The following is a 25,783-nucleotide window of genomic DNA, read 5'->3' on the forward strand; positions in this document are numbered from 1 at the left end:
AGCAGCAGAGGTGAGCTCCTTGGTCCGCTGGCCGGGGGGTTGGGGGGGACCGCACCAGGGGACCCGGCAGAGGGAAGGGGCCATGCGGGCTGGGCAGCCCCACCTGTCCCCTCCACCTGGCACCTCCCCCACCAGGACCCGCTCCGTACAGGGGAAGGCAGGCAATTCGTTTTAATTACGGGTGACATAAAAAGACCACCTACGGATGAGGCAATGCTGCCGTAAGAGTCTCAAGGTTACTGCAGGGAATACTTCATAACCCAAGTGTGTTTTCCCCAAGGACATATGCTACCATTTGATTTAATTTTTAATTTTTACATTTTAATCAAAAATAGATCAAATGGTGGTGGTCTCTCCGGGGAAACATACTTCAGACAGGAAGCCGGCCATGCTCCTTTAAATATGTAAAGCTGCCATCTCCGCCTAAGTCACAGTGGTGCTGGTGCTGGCGCGGTGGCAGCCGCCCCGTGAAAGGCTGGGCGTGTTTCCGGAGTGGCCAGGCTGCCAGCAGCTCAGTCACTTCCTGCCCAGCACCGGCTTTGAACAATGAGGAGATTCCATCCTGGCCCTCCGCCCATGTGGGGCTTCCCACCTCCCTGGGGAGGCCACTGTGTCTCCCTGCTGGAGGGCCCTCACCTGTCCAGGGTGGGGTGCTGGGCGGTGACGATCACCTCTCAGATGCTTCTCTGTGTGTGTCCACCTGTGCACATTTGTTTTCCAGGCTCTGACACTGGAACCAGTGCCATGTTGCGATGACAAAGAAGGCACAGTCTCACCCAGGTGCTTGTGAGGAGGACGTGTCTGTGTTTACGGTGGTCACCTGCCTTGTCACGTCCAGCTCCGCGGTGACCCGGACCCCTGCTGATATCCAGGTGGGCTTCGGAAGCAGCCACCGACCTGCTGTGGTGTGACCTCTGATGATGCGGCTCCTCTGGACCTGGTGGTGTTGTCTGTGACAGGGTCAGGGCTGAGCTGCCAGGAGACACAAGCCCACACTCTGCATTCTGTCCCCATCGTTCCTGACCCGTTACTTGTCATCAGCTTACAGGATGAGTGCAACCTCTTTGTAACCAACTGGACCAGCGTTCCAGCTGTGTGGAGCTGGCACCGATCAGACCGAACTGCCCCCCTGGGGCCACCCCAGGCTGTTTGTCCAGAGGGAACAGAGGCGAAGGACCTGGATGTTGTGACTGACGCAGACCAGCCCCTGCCCAGTGCTCACCTAGAGGGCATTACTGCCAACTGAGACAATTACTTATACCAGATAGAAGCCGCATGGTCCAGCTGGTCCAAGGTGCAAGGACACAGGTGGCTGAGAAAGACTCTGAACAGGAACGTCCCGCAGAGCTCAGTGCTCCTGACACAATAGACATCTCTTTCTTTTATTTTCCCCATAGTTTCAGGTAAATGTCTTCACAGCATCTGAATGGCGGATTGTGTTGTGTTCCTCATTTTCCTGCTCAGCGTTGCCATCCATACACCCGGCCAGAGCTCCTACGACGCCCCCCCCCCCGTACCCCCTGCAACATTGCCTGATTAGAGGAGCAGCCGTCACCTGCGTCACTGCCAGGCCTCTGCCCTCCACTGGTTATGGAAGGAGGCCCAGAGGCACCGCTGTCCACTCCAGCATAACGCAGTGTGGCCAGCAGGAACGGAGCCCACCCAAACAGCTGCCAGGGCTGTGTCCCCAGGCGTGGGCTCTCCACGACCATTTGTCCTGGGGCAGGGGACGCTGCCCAAGCCCCCACAACGGCCCGGGTCTTCAGTGGCTGGAGGGAGAGGTGGAAAACCAGTCGGCCGGGGACGCACGGGAGATGAGGAGCAGTGTGGCCATTTCTCAGAGAGAGGGAAGGACGTGACCACCGTGGTCTGGACGTGATGCTTTTATTGTGGTAAATACATGACACAACATCTAGCATTCCGACCAGCTTTAAGTGGGCATTTCACTGGCATCAACACGCTCCCATTGTTGTGCGACCATCACCACCATCCATCTCCAGAACTTTCCGCCCTCCCCAAGTGAAACCCTGTCCCAGTACCCAGCCCCCCACCCCGTGGGAGCCGTGTCCACCCAGGCCACACGTGAGACGGACGGTGGAAACCCTTCTCCACACGGGGTGCCTCTGACAACGGCCACCGGGCGGCCCTGCGGCCACCCTGCCCTCGCTGCTGCTCAGTACGCAGAGAGGTGGGCGTCCCGTCTGCTCCTTTTGCAGACGAGCAACATGGGCCCGTTGAATGGGGCTTGGGCCCCATTCAAATAAGTCGTAACAAAACAACCGAAATAAACCACGTATGAAACTGATGAAGCATGCAGAAATTTGATCAGACTAGAGAGATTTCATAAGGGATTGTAGGGAATTGTGTTTGAGGCGTGACCAAGGCACTGGGATCACGCTTTTATGTCTCTCTGGGAGGAACGCACGAAATAATTATTGATGAACTGACTTTATGCTTGAGATTGGCTTCTCGTGCCCGGGGAGAAGGCGTCGGTGGACACGGTGGGCAGGACGAGGGCTGACCGTTGTCGGGGCTGGACAAGGACTACGGGGCTCCTACTTTGTTCTACCAACTTTTGTGCTTTTGCAAAAACAATTTTAAAAAAAATAAGAAAAAAGAACTGGCTCTTCCTAGCATTGGTGAAATGTAATAGACGTGTGCTCTTGGCAACGACCTTTCTGGAGGGCGGACCCCCAGAGTATACCCTCCGACCCAGGAATGGACTTCTAGAATTTCCTCTGGTGAAGTGGGAAACTATAGAAATGTACGTGTGAGAATGTTCATCCAGCAGTTTGTGTAACAGCACACAGTGAGGCCGAGGCAGCGAGCTGTGTGGACCCCGTTGGCGGGACACCCTGCGCCATCGAAGACGATAGTCTGTGTACATTTTCCTGACGTGAAAACAGGCACATGATGCCGCCACTCAAAGTGCACGTTTCTGGGTGTGATCACAGGTTTTATCACGGTGCACACTGGAATGCAGACGTCCGTTACCTTGGATAATGAATGATATTTATCGTTCATTTTTACTTCATTATCTACTATTAACCCTTTGAGTAGTGAGTTTTTTTCATGCTTGCTGACCCCCAGGAGTGAGTTTTTTTTTTTCAAGAAAGCAAATTAGTTCCAGTGACAGTTTTATTAACATAAAATCACGTTTGCTTGATAATCAATTTATGGAAACAAGAAGAACATACATTTGCCTTTTTTAATGTTGCCTTACACATTTTTCAAATAAAAGTTTTTGTACGATTGTACTCTGGATGGTCAGGAGGCACGAGGACGTCCATGAACATTCGTACTACTCAAAGGGTTAAAAGTGTTTTTCTTTAAAAAGCATGGATTTGAGGTCTAATTTTTAAACATGCTAAAAACTTCTTGGAAATAAACTTTACTTTGAGAGAAAGACAAAACATTTTGAGTGATGTTCATGTCACTTTATTAGCCATTTACCATGACTGTGAGTTTTCTGAGTGTTTTATAATCTGTTGGTTTAGAAACCATTATAAACTTATTTTTGTGAAATGCTAACAGGTACGTGTTGATATTTCTGTCCCTACACAAAGAACAATGACAGATCATAAAGAACAAACTGAAAACTTTTCCGATGGAACTATAAATACTAGTCTTGTTTCTGCTGGGTGGAAGAAAATGTTTTTTCCTCTTCTTTTTTTAATGTTAATTTTAATTTAGTGAGAGGAGGGGAGCAGAGAGAGACTCTCACAAGAGCCCTGACTGGGATCCACCCAGCAAGCCCACTAGGGGTTGATGTTCTGCCCATCTGGGGTGTTGTTTCATTGCTCAGCAACTAAGCTCTTCTTAGTGTCTGAGGTGGAGGCCATGGAGCCATTCTCAGTGCTGAGGGCCAACTCACTTGAGCCATGGCTGGGGGGGGGGGGGGGGAGAAAGAAGTGAGAGGAGGAGAAAGGGTAGAGAAGCAGATGGTTGCTTCTCCTGTGTGCCCTGGCCAGGAATCAAACCCAGGACATCCACATGCCAGGCCGACGCTCTACCACTGATCCAACCAGCCAGGGTCTTTTCCTCCTCTTTTGACAGGAAAACAAAGACACTTTAACAGGCTTATCCCATTTCATGCTTTTGTTTTAAGTGACTTTTCTTTTATGGTTATAAAAAGAATACCTGTGAATATCTGTTCATTGTAGAAGGTAGAACGTGCAAGAAGGAAAACAGGCGCCACTCACCCTGATTGTCACCATCGACCAGGTGGACCCTGCCCTCCAGGTGTGACTTGTTTTCATGTCTCAGGGAGTGTGTGCATCACACCGTTTAGTGAAATCTGTGCAAGTTTTGCCTGTGAGCTAGTAAGTCTCTGGTAGCACCTGCAGGCCGCAGGTGCACCTGGCAGGAGATGGTTTGCAGGCGGGGACGGGAACACTGCTGGCTGGGTGCGTCCCCCCAGAGAGTCTGTGCCGTGTGTCCTGCCTCCTGCCCATCACAGCAACACCGGCCTGGCCTGCGCTTTGCAGAGGGAGAGACACTTTCCACACTCACCTCCAGACTTGATGTTTTCCAGCCAAGCGGGTCTGAGCCTCAGGACTATCCACGTAGGGGCCGGTCCCAGTAGGGACTAGCCTGAGAAAAGGATGTCTCCCTGTAGGGACTCGGAAACCGCCAGCGGACACACTCCCTGAGACATGAAAACAAGTCACACCTGGAGGGCAGGGTCCACCTGGTCGACGGTGACAATCAGGGTGAGTGGCGCCTGTTTTCCTTCTTGCACGTTCTACCTTCTACAATGAACAGATATTCACAGGTATTCTTTTTATAACCATAAAAGAAAAGTCACTTAAAACAAAATTTTTACCAAAATGTTCCTTTCCCTTGTGTTTCAGGCTGCAGGGCCGAAAAGGAGGCCGGTGGGTGGGGGAGTGGGAGGCAGGTGGGGTGGAGGCTGTGAGGGCAGGGCGGGGGGGGGGCAGGGAGTGCGGGCGGGGCGGGCACGCAGCTCAGAGGCGGTCTGGAGCCTGTCTCCGGGCACCCACCTCCCGAGCTGTGCTGAACTGATGGAAAAGCCGAGGAAAGGCTGAGGTCACGTCTTCCAAGTGCGGAGTCCTCTCTTCACAGGCCAAGAACTGGAATTCATGACTTGACCGCCAGTTCCCCGGTTCCGGCCAGCTCCCACCCGCTCTGTCCTTTTCACACAGCAACAACCTCTCAGGTCCCTTCTCTTCGGTTCCTGAGGGGCGGTGCAGTGAGGCTGGGCACCGAGCGGGCAACACCCCCATCCCGCAGGTGGGAATGATGCACAAGGGCACTAAGGATGCCCGAGGTACGTGCTGGACGCTGGCCATGGGGGAGCCGAGACCTGAACCCATCTGTCTGTCCAGCTCTACGGCAGGATGGTGTCCACCGGGCGGGAGGCTGCACAGGGTGTGTTCCCCCACCAGCTCCAGGTCCCACACGGAGCTGGCCTGTCCGTGCCTGTGCCCTCGCCCCAGCACCTGCTGTGAACCCGCGGGCACCTCCTTTCCCTGTGAACAGGGGAGAGAGGCGCTTCCACACAGAGAGAAAATGGGATGCTTCATTTTTCTTGCAAAAATTAAGATGTGTATTTCATTTTGAAAAGTGAGGAGCCAACTAAAGCTATTAATATTTTTTATTGATTGATTTTAGAGAGACAAAGAGAGAGGGAGGGGGAGGGAGGGGAGGAAGGGAGGGGGGAGGGAGGGAGGGATAGAGAGATGGGGGAGGGGGAAGGCCTCATTTGTCCCACTTAGTGGTGCCACTGAACGCTCCCACGCGAGCCCTGCCTGGGGATAGAAGCTCCGTGTTTCAGGACAACGTTCCACTAACTGAGCTGACCAGCCAGGGCCTAAAGCTCTTTTTAAAAACGTGTGTGAGGTAGCCCTGGCTGGTTGGCTCAGTGGCAGAGCATCGGCCTGGTGTGCAGGAGTCCCGGGTTTGATTCCCGGCCAGGGCACACAGGAGAAGCGCCCATCTGCTTCTCCACTCCTCCCCCCTCCTTCCTCTCTGTCTCTCTCTTCCCCTCCCGCAGCCAAGGCTCCATTGGAGCAAAGTTGGCCCGGGCCCTGGGGATGGCTCTGTGGCCTCTAGGCCTCTGCCTCAGGCGCTAGAATGGCTCTGGACGCAACAGAGCGACGCCCCCTGGTGGGCGTGCCAGGTGGATCCCAGTCGGGCACATGTGGGCATCTGTCTCCCGTTTCAACTTCAGAAAAATACAAACAAAACAAAACAAACAAAAACGTGCGTGAGGGTCACAGAGCTCTACACTTCCTCTCGGACATGGTCGTCGGGCATGGACGGGCATTCTCACATCTGTCACAGTTGTGACCGCATCCGGGCTGAATGTCTGTGGCCCCAAGAGAGGCCGGCCGGGGCAGGTGCACTGGCTCTTCCCTGTGGCTCAGTACAGCCCATGTCACAGACGGCAGCAACCAGTGTCTCCCAGCTCCTTGTCTTCCATCTGTCTTTCCAACACAAACTTCCTCCATGACGACACTCCATGACTGTGTGTGGTTTGGGACCATTGGGGCGCCAATGCTGAGGGCCAGTGGCTGGCAGAGAACTGCCCAGGTGGGTGACACACTGAAATCACCAGAGCTCAGGGGCGCTGTCCCGCTCTGGTGTGGGAAGGCAGAGAACCTGAGGGCGACTCCCCACCCCAGTGCACCTGTCAGCACCTTGTCTGGGAAGTGACGGGGACACCTCGGGAGCCTCAGACTCGGGGAAGATGACACCAGTCTCCACAGCCAGAAGACACATTGAAAACCCACGAGAAAGTGAGAAATCACCATTTAATATTAAAGGGGTCCGACACCTGATAAACTTCAGTTGCAAAATGACAGAACGGCTTGGATGCTGGCATTAAGTAAAACCCAGTCTAAGATTATAGAGCATTTAGGTATAAAAATAAAGCTTTTCATTAAAAAAGAACACAGAAGCATCCCTGGACGCACCCACAAAGCCATGGGCAAGTGTGAAGGCGAGGCTCTGTCTGTGTGCGGTTCCGTAGCCACGGGGCTCTCAAACCACACAGGAAACTTGGTACTGAATTTTAAAAAACCTTTAAATGCTGGGATTGATCTCTTCAACCAAGACACATGGGAAGAAGGCTTCAGAAGCAAGTGCTCGGGAAGTGACAGGACCCTCCTGGCTCAGTCGTGAAGGACAGCGGGTTACCTGGCTGAGACGACAGGTGGCGCCCACATCCATCCGTGAGAGATTTATAGTCACCGTCACGCAGAGGTTCAGACCAAACTGGAATGCTCCCGTTACAGCCTGCATCTTCTAATGATTCCCGGCATGGTTAAAATGTCCCTAAAATGATAAAACAGCATGTGTGGGAATGCATTCCATCATGTGCACCCGTCTCCCGTGGCTGTCTGTGCGCTGACGCTCAGCATGAGTTCGCAGTGATGGCGGCACCGGGAACGAGGTCCCCTCACTGAGACAGGTGCATGACCGAGTGCACAGGGCGGGTCTCGGAGACAGCGCAAGACAGCGACTATTGCGACAGAACGAGTCACTCGAATGTGTTGCTTTCCTGGTGCATAGGAAAGTTATTTACACTATATTACCGTCTAGTACGTGTGCTAATAGCACTATGCCTGAAACATGCATGTCGGTTGAAAAATACTTTATAGACAAAACACTGTCTTCTGAACCTTCTGCAGGTTGGAACCTTTCTGCGGGTGGAGGGTCCGGCCCTGTGTCTGTGGAGCACTCAGTACTGGGCGCACAGGGGAGCCAGCATAACAAAACGGGGTGCGCCCGCCCATGTAAGGGCACAGGCAAGACAGCGCTTCCTGCAGAGCCTGGTACACAGAACGTTCTCCATCAACATCGCTTCCCCTCTGCTCTGTGAGGAAAGAAGCGAATGAAAGTATCTACAGATTCACAACACGGAACGTTTAAAATGCTGTTGTAGAAAATAGAATCAAGTTTCAGCACAAGAGCGGCTTCTCTCGAGGGACCAGGACATGGATGCAGCCAGGGTTCATCACCACCTTGCGAGGGCCTCTGCCCTGTCCCCGGGAGTGGCCTCACGTCACCTCCGCCTCACCCGCAGCAACAACCAGGGAGCCAGCTGGCGGGTGGTGGACAGGTGGACAGACACTGTCCCTGGGAATGGAGAGGTCTCCTCTGGCACATAGAAACCTTTGTCACATGTGGCCACTCTACTGGTGGCCCACCGGCAGACCACACTGTGATGGTGGGGGACTCCCTGGGCCAGCGGAGGCCAGGGACAGTGTGCTGTGCCCGTTGCTGGGTCCACAATGGTGTCCCAGCTTCCCGGCCAGCAGGTGCTGCCCACAGCTGGGGGCAGGGGACCCGGCAGCAGGTGCTGCCCACAGCTGGGGGCAGGGGACCCGGCAGGGGAGACTCAGGCCTCATTGACAGCAGTCGTTCACAGGACGGCCCATTCTGGTGACCACAACAGAGCTGTGTGACCCTGACTCTACCTGAGGAGGGTCGGGGAAGGCCTCACACAAACAAAGTGCCCTGGGCAGGACAAGAAATGGAAGAGGATGTCCGAGTAGGAGGGGATGTCTGAGGTGGTGAGAGCTGCCCAAGGTCTGAACGTGCCAGAGCTGGAGCAGCTGCTGGTGGCAAGGGCACACGTGGGCACGACAGACCTGCCTGAGGAGTCCGCTGGGCCCGCTTCTCCCCGACAGCAGGACGAACACAGGGACGGAGCTCGTTCACAGGCCGGCTACAAACAGTCTCGGAGGTCAAAGTCCCTGTGCGACAGGACCTTCTGTAACAGGCTTCTTTAAGGTGACTCTCCATGCCTCTAAGTCCAACACGCAGCAAGTCTCCAGAAGGATGCAGCGTTTCTCAGACTCCGCTGGCCAGGAAACGTGTCAGGAGACCCTCTGTGCAGGACCCCCGGTGGGGAAGCGTCAGGACCCCCGTGGGGAAGTGTCAGGACCCCCGGTGGGGAAGAGTCAGGACCCCCGGTGGGGAAGAGTCAGGACCCCCGGTGGGGAAGAGTCAGGACCCCCCGTGGGGAAGAGGCAGGACCCCCGGTGGGGAAGAGTCAGGACCCCCGGTGGGGAAGCGTCAGGACCCCCGTGGGGAAGAGTCAGGACCCCCGGTGGGGAAGCGTCAGGACCCCCGTGGGGAAGAGTCAGGACCCCCGGTGGGGAAGAGGCAGGACCCCCGTGGGGAAGCGTCAGGACCCCCCGTGGGGAAGCGTCAGGACCCCCGTGGGGAAGAGTCAGGACCCCCGGTGGGGAAGCGTCAGGACCCCCGTGGGGAAGAGTCAGGACCCCCGGTGGGGAAGCGTCAGGACCCCCGTGGGGAAGAGTCAGGACCCCCGGTGGGGAAGCGTCAGGACCCCCGTGGGAAAGCGTCAGGACCCCCCGTGGGGAAGAGTCAGGACCCCTGGTGGGGAAGAGTCAGGACCCCCGGTGGGGAAGAGGCAGGACCCCCCGTGGGGAAGAGTCAGGACCCCCGGTGGGGAAGAGTCAGGACCCCCGTGGGGAAGAGTCAGGACCCCCGGTGGGGAAGAGTCGCTCTGGGTGTCACAGTGGTAGAGGGGAGGTCAGACACGCACCTCGGAAGCTCCCTCCAAGGTGCTGGGGGTGAGGGAGTGGGCTGGGCGGGGTCAGGAGGCAAGAAAATGGGGCCTTTCAGGAGCCAATGGGACTGAGGTGGGCGGGGGGCCAGACAATGCTTTTAAATCAATTTTATCATCATCACTGTCACCATCAACACCACATGACTCAAAACATAACACATTCTTTTTTTAAGTGAGAGGTGGGGAGGCAGAGACAGACTCCCACATGCTCCATGACTGGGATTCACCTGGAAAGCCCACTAGGGGGTGATGCTCTGCCTGCCTGGGCCATTGTTCCATTGCTTAGCAATAGAACTATTTTAGTGCCTGAGACAGAGGCCATGGAGCTTCCTCAGCGCCCAGGACCAACTCTGCTTAACCATTCGAGCCATGGCTGTGGGAGGGGGAATGAGAGAGATGGGGGAGGGGTGGAGAAGCAGATGGTCACTTCTGTGTGCCCTGACTGGGGATCACCCGAGACCTCCACATGCCAGGCCAATGTTCTACCGCTAAGCTAACTGGCCAGGGCACAATGTTTTTCAAAAAGGTCTTTACTGAGATTCTCACTGCTGCCCCACCCTCACCTCTGATAGATGGGGTAGAGCTAAAGACGTGTTGAAGGCAGAATGAACAATACTTGGGAACAGTTAGGTAGACAGAGCCAAACCAATATGAGGATCAGAATCTGAAATTTTAAACACAAAAGAACCTGCAGAAATTGCTCAATTAAACCTTTCCCCCAATGCTCCCACCCCTGACCGGACTTCAGATTCCCGCGTGGTCCTGTTCACTTCTCAAGAGGGTTCAATTTGTCGATGTCCCTCTCAAAGCACAGAGCCACAGTGGCCCCCAAAGAGGAGCCTGGCCCGCCCGGTCCAGACGAAGGATGGTGCAGTGAGGGTTCAAGTCCTTGGACTGAGCAGCCCAATAGCATGGACCGGCCATTAGGGGCACGTCTGAGAGAAGATGTCTTAGCACCTAGTCTCTGATTGGAGAGTCAAGAGGGAAGAAAGGGTGAGTTGTGCCTTGACTGTAAGTCTCACTGCTGACAATTAAAATGCCTTGCTGAGTGTCTGGTTAGGCTTGAAGTATACGCAATAGTGGGAAATATACCACTTTTGATAAAACCCAATTCCAATATTTTTTTCACCAAGCAAGAAAAATGTGTTTTTGGAAGTTTGTTTCTCATACTGGGATGAAAAGGGACCCAGGTCCCCTGCCTCCAGCTGCTTTCACTGCCGAGACCCATGACCTCCACCTGTTTCCTCATGGCCACCCTGTGTACACAGCCTCCCACAGGAATGGCTACTCATAGGGTGCTGGCACATGCCCAGAACTCTTCCGAAAGTCCCCATCTTACTTACAACGTCCTGCCTGGGCTTCCCTCCCCTCTCTGGGGTCTGGCAGGAATGGCAAGGCCAGAAGAGACTCATCTCATGCCAGGAGCAAGTGACCCGACCCCAGAACCACATCGACACCAGCTGAGACCTCCACGCACTCACACCGGGCGAGGGAGACCCCTGCCACATACCATCTCCCTTTGGCTAAAACCCCTAGTCACCAGCGCGTGGGACGCTGCCATGTGGCCAGTTGTCTTTCGCTGAGCATCCGTGTGACTTGTAACAATGACCCTCTGGGCTGAGATTTGCTGCCACAAGGCCTGTGCTCTGTTGACAGAAGTCCTCAAAGGCCCACAGCAGCAGCTTCCGCTTGTAAGACAGGTCTTTACTGAGACCTGTGTGAGAAAGAGATCTAATTTTATTTTTCCTTCCAGCAAAATTCATAGACCACCGTGTTTCTACCTGGTTTGTAGTATCTTCTCTGTAATGCATCAAGCTGCCGTGTGTGTGTGTACAGCCCTTGAGCTTACTCTCTGGTCCATGGGTCGATTTGCTGGCATCTTGACCATCACACATCTGGGTATCTGACAGGGGATGTCCCTCACCTTGTTCTGCTTCAAAGCTGGCTTTCTTCAATTCTAGGAACTTCTCAGCCATTATCTTTTGAAAAGTCATATTCTTTTCACATCTTTCCATTCTCTTTTCCTTTCCCATTTGAAACTCCTTCACTCTGGGTTTCCTAATAGACCTTCTCCATCTTTTCTCTCTGAATCCTAGTCACACTTCCACCCTTTCCATCTCTTTCTCTTGATGCATTTTGGGTAATTTCCCCAGATCTATCTTCTAATTCACAAATTCTGTCTTCAGCTGTGTCTAACCTGATGTTTGTTTTCTCTTTCAACTCCAATTGACTTTCATTCATTCATTTTTAGAATTTTTTTTTAACCTTCCAATTACTTTTTCTTTACACTGTTCTCTTCTTTCATTACAGGTCTATTTCTTCTTTAATTACTTTTAAGAATTAAAACACCTTTATAGTGAACTTCAGTTACTATTTCAGATTCTTGGAGGTTCGTGTTCTCCTGTTTGTTATAGTTCCTGACCCCCGGCCCCTAACCACGGAGATTTGTTCGTAGGGTGTTTTTCTTGCCACCTTCTCCCCAGTGCCATGGTTTCATCTCTGAACCCCGTGAGCTCTGAGGGGCGGGAGCCTGCAGGATAATTTTGCATGCGTCACTATGAGAGACCTCATGGACATCAACAGTTGCATCTATTTTTGTGTTAATGCTTTGGCTTTTGGTCCTCCTACTGCCAAGAGAGAATGAAATTGGAGCCGACACCCATGTGTGGCCTGTTGTGACCTCTAATCCTCAAGTCAGGTGCACTCAGATCTTCTAGGCTCTGAACTTTATGCGAGGGTCCAAATTCTAACTCCCACACCTCTATTGGCCAAAGTCACCTCTACCTCTGGAAATTAGAATTCCAGCCCCCAGCCCTTGGGCCCAATCCGGGGCCAAACCTAACAAAGGCCCAGACACAAGGACAGCCACAGGGATGTGCACCCACCACACAGCTTTTGTTTTCTCTCCACGGATGGACGTTGTGGACGATATATTTAACGCTGTCATGGGGGGGGGCACGTTTGCATTACCTTAGTCTAACACGCTTGTAACAAATCTAAGCTGCATGTTTCTTAGTGTTAACTTTCATTCCATTTCACCATCACAGAGGAACGTATTTTATTTCTCAAGAGGTTTTGTTTTGTTCGTCTCATCACCTGATGGCTCTCTTCCTTCAGAGCCTAGAAATGATCTAAGTAAGTTTAGTTTTCTTGGTAACTCTGCTTTTCTGGTATCCACGTTCCAGAGGACACATTCGCTCGCAGAAGCGCTGTCTGAGGATCCATCCGGTCGGAGTCCATTTCAGTGTATCTGTTTGGAGATCACATCTGGCTATGTTGACGCGGCCAAAGTTTCCCCTGGCCAGCTTACTCTCTCGCAGTGTGAATAACTCAGCCCTGCGTCTGAGCCAAGAAGCTCTCACTGTGTCTGGGAATGAGGCCCACGCAGACCCACAGTCTCCCTGCGGCACTTCTCGGGGAGCGTCAGAGTGGGTCGCTGCGCCCCGTGGGGGGGGGGGACGCTGGGGCACGGGCTGTAAACACACCCCCGGCCAAGACCAGGAGGGGAGCAAGGGGCCCAGCCTCCTCATGACACTGAGCGTGGCGGGCCCACCACTCAGCCCCTGCGGACCTCACTGCCCTGAGCTCTACACTGACGGGAGTCAGACCCACGAACTCTAGGGACCCTGACAGTCCATGGGGGGAAAACCCAGGGACAACAGCTCCATCCTCACAGAGTGACCAGAGGCCCGTTGACTCCTCTGTGACTGCGCTTCCTCCTCTCAGGACAGAAGAAGGATGGATGGGCGAACACGAGCTGTTGCTGAAACGAGACCCACAGAGCGAGCGAACCACTGCACATCGATCTTCCTTCATCTATGTCAGAACGTCACACTTCCCTCCTTGGCCTTTGTCCCAGCTGGACACCTGGCCTCCGGGATCGAGCACAGGAGGAAGGCGGTCCAGCCCTGGGCCTGGGCCATCCTGCTCCACTGCAGTTTCCAGGTGCTACAGATGTGCGGAGCAGCGGCCAGTGAGACAGACGGGCAAACGAATCAAACAAGTTTTTCCAAGGTCACCCTTTGAAATAAAAAGAAGTGCAAAAAACTGTGTGTCCATTTAGAATCAGATGACCCATCCCACTTGGGCTTCTCCTGCCCTCCCTACGGGGCAAAAACAAGCCAAGCCACCCCTCCCGCTGCCCTTCGTTTCTACTCCGGCGGGAGCCCTGCCCTCACTGCCAGGGAACAGAGTTACTGTCCAAAACTAAATGCTGAAAAGTAACACAGAGGCTTACTCAGACTACTGCCCTCTGCCTCCACACTAATGAATGGGCCACTGTCCAAGTCAGCTTGTGGGGAAGTAGGGGTGTGGGGTGTAGGGCTACGATACAGAGCCGTGGCTTCCACACTGGTTTTCAGGTGGCAGCTCAACGATGCCCAGGGGCAACAGATGATGCTCAGGGGCAGCAGACAAAAGAAAGCAAAGGAGCAGCAGTGATGGGCGGGACCCCAGGGCCTGACTGGAGGTGGCACGGGGACCACAATCTTTTCTTCCCTCCAGGAGAAGCTGCCCATTCCTTAGCTGACTGGCCCAGGTCCGGCCCAACCAGAAACCAGAAGCCAGTCTAGGTGCTTCCACCCAGGGAATTCAACGGGGTTCAAGTACACAAGTAATGGAGAAAAACCACACGGGGGAGGTGGAGGCCACACAACAACCCCCCCTGCAGGAAGCTCCACCCTCGGGCTGGAGGACTAGCAAGAGGTGGGACTGAAGAGGACATCTCCCCAGGGCTGGTTCCAGAGGGAGGCGCTGAGGGGCTGCCACTGGGAAGGGGGAGGGAGGACGCTCAGGGTACCTCCCCAGCCCACGCTCACGTCCAGCATCAGAAACCAGAGCGAGGGAGTCTGAAAACGCCCTCACCACACCACAGCGCAGGGAAGGCAGGGCTGAGAGCAGGCAGACCCAGCTGTCCACTGACCTAGCAGCCTGGGGTGTCCCCCGCTGCGGGATGCCTGTGCCGAGGGCCACAGTCAGAGACCAGGCCCCCCTCAGAGAACTTGGTGCTGGGAACACACCACCTCCCCTCTACCAGCACCCATGTCGGCTCTCTCCACAGTTCTGTCTTGTATTGCCACCCTCTGTTCCTGTGCCTTTCTGGATGATTTGGGGGAGCTCTGGCAGCCTTGTTAAGTCTCATCTAACAGGCCTGGATTTATGGAGAACAGCAGGATTTCCACATCACACCTTGGACCTGTGGGCTGAGCTGGCCCGAGAAAGGACGCCTGACAGGGACAGTGGCCAGCAGCACAGCCTCCTGCCCCGCCCCCAGGCTGCCGCCCAGCACAGACAGCAGCCCAGCCTGGGTCGGGCAGACACCCCGAATGACATCATACCATGTCCCCCGCGGGAGCTGAGGACGGTTTCATTCCCACTGTTGACAACGAGCAGAGTGACAGGCCTGAGAGACGGTTCTGATTGACAGATAACATGTACTATGAGGTGGCCCTGAACAGTGACTACGATGAGGAACTGCAGCAGTGACGACTGTCACAGTGAGCTGCAAGGGAACAGAGACGACCGACACAGCCACTCGGCAGACGAATCCGAGGACAGCTACGGAGAGACCCGCGTGTGCATGAGGAACGGCTCCTGATAAAAACCAGGAGAAGCTTGGAGCAGAGGGTGGACGGGACTGGGCCACTGAGCTGAGAATTCCCAGCATGACTGATCAGACCGCCTGCAGGTCCGCTGGGGTCGGACGCCCGCCCCGGGTTTGGGGTGTGAAGGGTTACAGAGGGAGAGCACCAAGGAAGCTGAGAATCCCATGCAGGATTCCTGGTCGGAATTCCACCCAAACCACCCCGGGTCAGCCCTGGGGCCAGGCCGGGCGGGGGGGGGGGCCCTGCGCACAGAGCCGCGTGTCTGATGAAGCCGTTGGCGTGTGGGCGCCTGCCTGTCCGTGATCTGTGTTAAGCACTGCTCCCTGGGATCCCGCATCGCTAAAAACACTGTTTGCTTTTTATTTAACACTGAACTTTCAAGGTTCTAGAATACAAAAATAGTGTCTTATTATTTTAAAAGCTTAAGAGGGAAACTAGCCATATTATTAGAAAAAGAAGATGTATGATGTATGCAAGCGATAGTCTGTTCAAATAGCAAGAGGTGTGACTTTTCAAATTCACATTTCAATCTCTATTTACATAAGACTTTTAGAAATAGTGGGTGTAAATATTAAATCACCCAAGCCTGGGTGAAATTTTATTGAAAATAACTACAAATAAAGAGAAACTGATTTTTTAAAGTCAGTTTCTGAAATTTAGATGAAAAAGAATATCAAGCATTAACAAAAAATGATATATTTACATATCAATATAGGTTTTCTGCTCATAGACTCGTTTCCTATGAAACAGAACAGAGGGAAGCTTGGGGAATTACAAAGGAAGGGAAAATCCTAATCAAACAGGTGCTGCTGCTTAAACAGAATATTAGCCAAAATGATCCAATCAGTTGCCAGAGCCAATTTATTTTCCCTTTAAGCCACTCCTGCTAGAGCACAACCTCCGGGAGCACGCTGGCCCACGTCCCACTCTGAGTGTGCCGCTGTGGGTGGGGACGAGAGACCCCCCCTGCAAGGGGACGGGAAGACAGAAGGTCAGCAGCAAGAACGCTCCGGGCCCAGGGTGGGCCTCGTTTCTCAAGGTAAATATTACTTCTTTGCATTGCAGGGATGTCTGGCAGTCATGTGAGTCGACCTAAGCAGAGTGAGTCCCGTGCGGGACCCCTGACTCCCTGCTGCGCAGACCACGGGCTGGCCGCAGGGAGCCCTGAAGACAGAGCAGGAGAGGAAGAAGAGCACACCTCCAGGCGGGGTGCATCTGACAGGAGGCTTTGTCGTCTTGCCTGTCTAATGACTGAAGAGGATCAGGGTTCAGGATCATGGTGCTGAGAATACTTGACACCGTTTCCTTCTTGTTTAAAACTAAATCATTGCCTACAATTGTAAAACATAGTAGCTTGCCATGTATCAAGTGAAGATCTAATTTGTTGATACAATCTTTTGCTTATCAAAAACGTAGCAATACATTTCTCTGCAAATCTTTAGGGAGCAACACCAGAAATACACGAACACGCACAGGTGGGCGCAGGCGCACGCACGCACGCACACACTCACACACACACACACAGTCTCTCTCTCCTGGTTTCTGTGTGGAAATCAAACACAATTCTATTTTATCGCAATATTAATATTCCAAATTTTAAATTGAAAAACCCTAAGAATTACAGAGGTTATCAAAGATATATTAACTTGTTCTTAGAATAAGCTCAAAATTAATAACAAAGGAATTATTATGCTAATGTGTGCTTTATGATACTCTGCTGGATACAGGAGACCAAGGACCTGACTTTGGCAGTGTTACAATTCCCTTTACTTTGAATTAATGGTGTGAATACTGCATTTCTCCTGAAATCTGTGGTTTATGGAAACCTTATGGAAACATGAAAGAAAAGCTCAAACAGAGATAAGAAAACACAGCACTGGTTCCTATTTGGTTTTTTTTTTTGTATTTTTCTGAAGCTGGAAACGGGGAGAGACAGTCAGACAGACTCCCGCATGCGCCCGACCGGGATCCACCTGGCATGCCCACCAGGGGTGATGCTCTTCCCACCAGGGGGCGATGTTCTGCCCCTCCGGGGCGTCGCTCTGTGCTACCGGAGCCACTCTAGTGCCTGTGGCAGAGGCCAAGGAACCATCCCCAGCGCCCGGGCCATCTTTGCTCCAATGGAGCCTTGGCTGCGGGAGGGGAAGAGAGAGACAGAGAGGAAGGAGGAGGGGTGGAGAAGCAAATGGGCGCTTCTCCTATGTGCCCTGGCCGGAAATCGAACCCGGGTCCCCCGCACGCCAGGCGTCAGCTCTACCGCTGAGCCAACCGGCCAGGGCCTCTATTTGTTAACTAAGTAAAGGTAGTAGGTCTTTTCGTCCAGATAACCTCAAAAGATCTCTGCGTTCATCCTATCGGGTGGCCTGTTACCTTCTCGGAACCCTGTTTTTAAAAAGAATTTTAAATGCATTTATAATTTCTATTTCCAACCTGAAGCAGGAAACAAGTGAGATCGCACCCGGGCAGAATGCTGCGAAAAGCTTAAATCCATCTGCACCTTATTATTTACACCCCTCATTCCTTAGAACCGTAATTGCCATTTTTATGAACTTTGTTTTATGGATCTAATATTTAAGAACAAGTCTATCCTTTATGTGCCACAAGAAGGTTAATGCACTTACAGACTCCCCTGCAATACATCTCGGGCAGGGCTGGGCTGGGCTCCTTCCACCGTTCAGAGGGATCTAGTTAACAAATCACAGCCACAGATGTTATCAGAACAATGGCTATTTACATTTTTTATTAAAATATTTAAAAGGATTCTCAGCTGGGGGGGAGGGACAGGAACCTACCCCCGCAGTCGGCAGCCCCTCGCCGCTGTCTCCCCTCGGTGCAGGGAGGTGGCCCCCGGGCTGCGTGTTCAGCCCTGCGCTGCCCCAGGAAGCCAGGGCGCTGGCTGTCACCTGGGGGCAGCCCCGCTCCAGCCCCGCTGCTTCCGAGCTCCGGCATGCCCGCTTCTGAAACAAACGAAATTCCACTGGAGATGGCCTTTGTAAAGCACACGACACTCTAATCACATTTGCTTTCTGAAAACTTCAGCCGCAGACACAGACCCCTGTGGAACTGGGAAAGTTTATAGGACATTTGAGGAGAAGACTTCCAACTTTATCTTCAGGAATAACCACCATCAATTACATTTAACCTCATCATTTCCCGAATTGTCTGCTATTTACTTAGGTTTATGGATTTAAAATAGTCATTTTAACAATTTGGGCAGAAACTCTTGTCATAAACTATTGTGACTGGTTTATTGATATTGAAAATGTATAAAACCTATAAATTTTACTCAAGAAACTAGTTCTCTGCTTCAGCTCACTTTGTCACTTAACACAACAGGTGAATAATTCTTTCTCTTATAAACACAAATTAATCTTATTGCAAAAGTTGCATACACAATCTGTAACTGGTAACCTTTGGGGATGTTAGCATTTGGGTTCTGCTTGAACTAAGACAATGCCCAAAGCAATCCTGTCAAGCTACAGGAAAGGGCCCACTGCGTGTTCGGAGGGCCACGCTATCCTCACTGCCACACGATGCCCATGCGTGTTCAGCCCCCACGGCACCTCTGACCCCTGGGCCAGCCTGCAGGCCAGCTACCAGACAGCTACCACTGTGACACCAGCGACTACAGGGGCAACGTCTTCAGTCACTTGCAAACCAGCATCATGATTTGTTACAAATTATTTATTGTCTGTACTGTTACTTACTTAACATTTTCTAAATTGACACCTTTTTTATTTCATTAATTTATTCAGTATAGAAACTTCATAGCATAGATTTAAGCTGCTTGTTTTACTGTTCTATAACATGCTGTAAAACAGATACCTTATTAAAGATTAAAATTTTAAGAAAGCTGAACTCTGAGCCCCTTAATAAGCCATTTAAAAAACTTTCTTGGAGTAAGCGCTTCACCTCTGGGTGGCAAAAGACAAAGGTGGCTATTCAGTCACCTACCTCCTACAGTTCTTCCCAAAGACAGGAAACTGAAGACACAGAAACTGAAAATTCTACACCAAACCGCACTCTGAGCAAAATTTGGAGAGAGGCCAAAATCTGAAAATAAAGCTAGTAAAAAGAGAAACGCCCCAAATGCGACTGTGGGTCCCTGAGCTCCGGGCCTACACCCACCAACACGGGCTCTGTGGTGAGCAAGGGCAGAAGGGGTCACTGACGGATGGAGGAGGGACACAGAGCCAGCCACACGGCCCCTGGCGAGCCCGCCACTAACACGGGAAAGCCGTGATGGTACCTGTGTGGACCGGAGCCCCGCTCAGGGAAGGGATTTCAAAGTCCACATAACCCAAAGGAACAGACCCCAGAGAGGCATTCTGCCAAACTCGTCACTCTGGGGACGGAAGAAGGGGGAGGAGGACGGGTGGGGTGCATTCTGGCAACTGCGTGGCCAAGAGGAAAATGAGAAAGAGGGGGAACGTCTGGGGTCCTACAAGTCAAGAGGACCCTATATCAGGAGGCTCACACCCTCCTGTCGGCCACCACGGCGCACATACACAGAGCAGCAGCAGCACCTGGACGTGGCTCGATGACCAGAGGAGTTGCCATCAAGCGAGCAGTCTTTTAGAACTACCAATACCATAAAAACTCCCTCCTAAAAACCACCCGGAACCAAAAGAAAATTGTAATTCGATAGTCTAAAGACCTAACAAAACATATACAAACATCTGAGGATATGAAAATCACCTTGAATTAAAATTAAAAGAAAAAAGGGAGGGAGAGAGGGAGGGAGGGAGGGAGGGAGGGAGGGAGAGAGAGAGAGAGAGAGAGAGAGAAGAAAGAAAAAAAGAAAGAATTGAATGAACTCAAGAAAGCAATGGAAGGAGAAAAGGAAATGATGTCAGAAATGAAGAATAAATTATCAAGTGCCCAAGGAGAATGCATTCAAGTGGAAGTTCATAAGGGACACTGGGGAAAGACAGGGACACAACCAAGAGAGTGAAAATGACACAAAAAGGTCAACTACATGGTGGGGAAGACGACTAGATTTCGGATGGTGAGCACATGATAAAGTATATACAGATGTCGTATTATTAAGTTGTATGCCTGAAATTTATATAATGTTATTTATTAGTCAGTTTTATCCCAATAAATTTAATTTTAAAAAGAGGCATGCTGTGTTAAAGTTGGTTTACAGTCCACTCTCAATAATCTGTTTTAAAGGAAAAACTGTAAATACTACATATTCCCCATGTCATTTTATACAGAGGCTCGCTTTCTCCACCAGTGACATTGGTGGCTATGAGCAGGCACATTACTTCCTGGTCCTGAGTAACACCAGACTGGTGAAAAGGAAAGCACAGGCCCTGGTGGGTGGTGTGGGGCAGGCCCGGCTGGCTCGGTGACATCTAAGGCCCTCCGGAACAACATTCTGAACCACCTCTGTGTGGGGTCACGTAACAACTGGCACACTAGAGTCAGCAGACTTGTGATTATCCACGGTGACAAGCTGACATTCTTCAAGTGGCTTGGGTGGCAGGGAGGTCATGTCCTCACCTCCTGTGGCAGGTTAAAGGAGGACCCGTGCTGATAGCAAGGCGCTGGGTGAAGGCTGGGCTCCCCCAGGGAATGTGCAGGAGCTGGCTTGGTGGCCCCCCGTCAGCGGAGTGGGCTCAAGTCTCCATGTTGTCTGCTCTTCACTGTGCATAACTGAGAGCTGGCTGCGTGACACTGCTGCCCTGCACCTTGCTCGGCAAACTGTCCAGTGACCGTGGGTTGTCCTGGACCGAAGGGAACTGGAGGCTGCACAGGCATTGCACGGGAGCCTGAGTCCCACGGCCCACTCCTCCCCGCCCTGCTAGAGGCTCTGCCAGCCTCCCTAAGGCAGATGGAGATTTACCACCTGACTATAAACATGCTCGCACTGTGTAAACAAAATTAAAACCCTGCATCTACACTAAGACTCCATCACTTAACAATAATTGAAGATCAATCGAACAGCAACCTCGCCAGAGTACAACTGAAACAGGAGCATGATTAAGAGAAGACACCTGATAAGCCACATAAATTAAAATATAAAATGAAATGTGCATCTTGTTGCCTCAGTGAGAGACCGGCTGCCCTCACAGAGGGGCCCGTCGTGCCCTGTTGCTGTGGACCTGCTCCTTTACTGGAAGTGATGGGGCCCAGTGAGCAGGATGCGGGGACATGGAAGAGGGAGGGGCGTTAAAGGCTTCATAGTCCAGCGGAAATGAAACTCAAAGCCTCAGCTTCCAGGCTGATGAGAGTGAGCCTCCTTAGCACGCAGCCTGGGGACGCTGTCCCCATGAACCTGGGGGTACTGCGGAGCCCAGGAACAGACTAGGGACCAGGGCACACGCGCACAGGCTGGTGCCAGCTGTGCTGTGGGCTGACCTCGGGCACATCACCACTTCCCTTTCTCCACTCTCCACTGGGGAAGAGTGGAGACAATAAAGAAAAAGACCCCAACTTCTTTGAACACTGACAGAAAAGCACTGTGTATTCTCTTCAGTGAAAGCACCACAGAAATGCCACATCCTTAAAAATCGAACACCTTGAATTAAACGTATAATATATCGCTAATACATGAGTTAAGTGTATATACCATGAATTAGAATACCAACACGAGTCATTAGAATTCAGTAATGTGATTAATGGTAAGTCTCTACACACGCGTACACACACACGCACGCACACACACCTAACCTTATGCTTTGAAGGTATTTTGAGGATTTTTACTGACTAATGAATGGCCTTTATTCTAAGATCATTTACATTATACATGTGTAATGCTGGTTAACTGAGTCCTAGTTTTTAGAAACAGTGCCGAGTTTGGTTTTAATTCTACCCTATAAGGAAAGTTTACTTTTGCTGACATGGAGTAGCTGACGTCCATCAGCCTTGAATACAGAACTGTTAATGCTGATGAGAAAGGTTAAGGCCTGACAGACTGCCATTTAGAAAGAGGGCCCGGTTTCCATCTAGCCAAGAGTCCTCCTCGATGACATTTTCATTCGGAAAATGACCTCATGCTTGGGAGGTTCTCGCTGCAACACAGGGAAACCTGGCACCATGTCAGCTGCAGAGAAGAGTGGAAAGCTGGACTCCGCTGTCAGCTCCCATGCTGGGCACAGAGGTCTTTACCAAAATGGATCTGAACATGGTCATGCTGTGCTCTATCAGCTGCGCCTCAAGACCCCTCGACTTCCTGTCCACACCACACTCATCTTCCTGTGCATACCCTCACGCTTGACCAGTCTAGCTTGGCAAAGAGAAGACAACTTCTGAGGAGACAAGCAAGGTGGTCAGAAGTCTGAGTGCCAACTGAATTCTATGAGAGTGGGTTATCTAGAAGAAGACAGCAGAGAATAGCCACTTTTACTTCTAATTAAAGTAAAAAATACAAATGCACACACTAGACTTATTTTATTGGGAAGTAATTTTAGGCTTGCAATATTGACCGAGTATACTATAAACCTACCATAAGTTAACTGCCTGACGAAAATCAAAGCTTTTAAGGGAGGTGGGTATACAAATTTACTTACATCAGGTGGAAGCTAATAAGCATGTCTTCCTATCATACAAACCTGTATTTTTATCCTCTTTGATTCTCACAATAGCATTGTGTCATGGGAAAGGTAGGAAATTTTATTTCCATTTTGCAGATGAATAAATGAAATCTAAAAACCTTAGCTAACTTGCCTGAAGTATCATACATGTGTAATCTATTGAAAGGACAGAGCTGGGTGGCCAGTGTACTCTCAGTCTAACTCAGGAAACGGACTGAAAAATACAATACAGAGAAACACTAAAAAGTAAACAATGTGGGAAAAAGATTTCAAAGCATAATATAACATAAACTTAATATGTCTCTAGTAACCAAGCCAGTATGGCACTGGCTTAGGGATATATACAGATCAATGGCATAGAACTGAGCATCAGAAACAAACCCTTACAGTTATGGTCAACTGACTTCTGACAAGGCTATGAAGACAATTCAAGGGAGAAAGAACAGTCTTTACAGGAAATGGCGCTGTCGCGTTCAACACTGGCATGTCAAGGGAGGACCTCAGGGCCTTAGCACACACCATCAACAAAAATTAACTTAAAATGGATCACAAGTCTCATGTAAGAGCTAAAACATACATTTTTTAGTGGAGAACATAAGAGAAAAATCTCTGTGATCTTGGGTTAGGTAGAGATTTCTTAGATATCATACCAAAAACAAGATCTGTAAAAGAAACGAATTGATCAATTATACTTAATCAAAAGTTTGGGGGCTAAAAAAAATCATTAAGAAAGTAAAAATAAAGCCACATTCTTGGAGAAAATGTTTACACATCATATATGATAAAGGATTTGAACCCAGAATATATAAAAAAGACTTTCAATTCAACAAGAACACAAATAATTTTTAAACGGGCAAAGGGTTTCCAACAAATGTATAGAAAAGGCCAACAAGTACATGACACTGAGAGACAGAAAGAAGATCCGGTGACTGCCCGCAACCAGGTGGGAATGAGTGATTTCAAGTGGGCAGGAGAAATCTTTTTGAGGTGATGGAACCCTTCTAATTCTGGGTGTGGTGATGGCACAACTGCACACAAATGAAAAATCACTTCATCACACACTTAACAAAACACTAGCCAATGCAGTTTTGCTGACAAGTGCAAGAGAGAGCTCTAGAACATGACCCACAGTCGTGGTCCTAACGGGTAACAAAGGGGCACACTGCTGGGGCTTTATGGGTCAAATGGTAACTTTTCCTGAATAAGTGCCACTGTACTCTGAAAATACCACCATTATGCATTAGAACACTTCTTTTCAGTTAAACACGTATGCACGCACGCCCTCATATATGAATCAACCAAAAAGCATTTGCTGGACACCCACTGTGTGTGTCGCTGGGTCTGGGCGCCCGGTAATTAAAAAGCAGATGACAAGTCATGGTCCTTCTAAGTTACTGCTGAGTCCCAGAGACACACACCTAAGAGTCCCCAACCATGGAAAACTACCTCCTAATTGCCTTCATTTTGATCTTTTTGTGTCATATAAAAAGAAATCAGCCAAAAGCTAGAAGGGGTCAAGGCTAAGTGTACCTGGCAGTGTGGACACGTGGACTAGTTCTAACCCACGATGAATTCCTTCCTATTGATAAATTTCTTCTATCTGGAAGGGAGAATGGCTGAGTACAATCAAACTGAGTGGATCAGACAGCACAAAATAGCTCAACAGATTATTTCTAAAATTAAAGATGTGTGAAAGAATGAAGTAACTGGTTTCTTGAGAAGTGTGCTACAATTACTAGGATGAAGAGCGACCACAGGAAAGACAAAACAGGGGCTCTCTCTGGGGTCCACATCCTGGGCGACAAAACCCACATCCTAGGGAGGGGAAAGAAATTTGAATTCTGAGTTTCTCACTGTAGCAGTTAGACCCCCTAGGGTTCCTCAAATGGAGTGAAAGCCAGCAGTATGTTTAAGTGGCTTTGCTGACAAGGGCTACCTGCTTTACAGTAAGGTGACCAATTGTCCTCCTTTAGGGAGGATAGTCTTCTTTTGTAAGTTCTGTCCTCCCTCAAAAAGTGTCCTCCTACAGGTCCTCCTTTTTGATGTTGTTGGACTAATCTGTAAATGTCCGTATTCGATCGATTCAGAGTCGATCCATTGCATGTGATGAGACCTGTTTGTATCTAAATGAGTACTTTTTTCTTACAATTATTATTAAAAATCAATAGGCAGGTAAGCATAATGACAATATAAAATATTACATGTTTTTATTATGTATGTATCATATTATAGTGGATTATTGTTGCAATGAATAAAATGTTTCTTTTATTTACGATACTGTTTTCTTCCATTCATTTTTGTCCTTTCTTTCATTGTAAAAAAGCTAGTTCATCACCTTATTTACAGAATACTTTTTCAAAAGTTAGTCTGCTGCTCTGGGAGAGTAGGCGCATACCACCGCGGTGGAGAGGGGCCCGCGATCGTGGGCGGGGGTGGACGAGCACGGGGTGCTGCCTTCCCACGTCCTCCTGTGTGTTCCCGCCCAGTGTCGCATGCTGTCGCCTCTCTCCCGGCCACAGCACTCCACCTTGCGGGACTGACGTCTGCCCCACCAGCACGTGGAGGCGGGACGCAGGCACGCCACCACCCGGCTTAGACATAGAGTCCTCCCGGCCTTGCAGGGAGGGACACCCCCCCCCCCCCCCCCCCCCCCCCCCCCGTACACCCTTACAGGACCTGGGAGCGCACGGATCTGGAGGCACCCGAATCCCGCACTTCTGCGCAGGCGCTTCCGGGGAAGGAAGACCCCGCCCACCAGTAGCCCCGCCCACCCCGGGTCCGCCCCGACAGGTGCGAGCGGGCAGTCCCCGCCAAGCCGCCCCACGGGCAGGGCCGCCGAAAAGACGCGAAGCCCACTGCGGACCCACCCGAGGACGCCGCCTTCCCGCTCCTGTCGCCCAGGCCCGGGTGTCTCACCGCGTTCCCCGGAACCAGCAGTTCCTCCGGCCTCCGCCGACGCCACCTGCCCGCTGCCAGGCTGTCCATGCCACCCACAAGCCTGAATCCAGGGGACGCTTAGCCCCACCCGAGGCCGCTCGCCCCGCCCCCGCCGCCTCGGGCACGCCCCTGGTCGC

At 51.2% G+C, this 25,783-nt stretch overlaps 1 protein-coding gene across 3 annotated transcripts; it reads right to left on the minus strand.

The window, feature by feature from the left end:
* Positions 1 to 5,697: 5,697 nt before the first annotated feature.
* C7H10orf143 (chromosome 7 C10orf143 homolog) lies at positions 5,698 to 25,757 on the minus strand. Of its 3 annotated transcripts, none has more exons than XM_066238290.1 (4): positions 25,626 to 25,757; positions 17,961 to 18,125; positions 17,790 to 17,852; positions 5,698 to 7,299 (listed from the first exon to the last, which is right to left on the minus strand). In XM_066238290.1, the coding sequence occupies exons 1-4, from the start codon at positions 25,692 to 25,694 to the stop codon at positions 7,270 to 7,272; spliced, it is 327 nt and encodes a 108-aa protein (XP_066094387.1). In that variant the 5' UTR covers positions 25,695 to 25,757; the 3' UTR covers positions 5,698 to 7,269. The 3 variants fall into 3 exon arrangements, with proteins under 3 accessions (XP_066094387.1, XP_066094389.1, XP_066094388.1); XM_066238292.1 differs by lacking the exon at positions 5,698 to 7,299 and adding an exon at positions 8,700 to 8,723; XM_066238291.1 differs by lacking the exon at positions 5,698 to 7,299 and adding an exon at positions 16,082 to 16,499.
* Between the last annotated feature and the right edge of the window lie 26 nt (positions 25,758 to 25,783).

This window comes from Saccopteryx bilineata, chromosome 7 (assembly GCF_036850765.1).
Source record: "Saccopteryx bilineata isolate mSacBil1 chromosome 7, mSacBil1_pri_phased_curated, whole genome shotgun sequence".
NCBI classification, from domain to species: Eukaryota; Metazoa; Chordata; class Mammalia; order Chiroptera; family Emballonuridae; genus Saccopteryx; species Saccopteryx bilineata.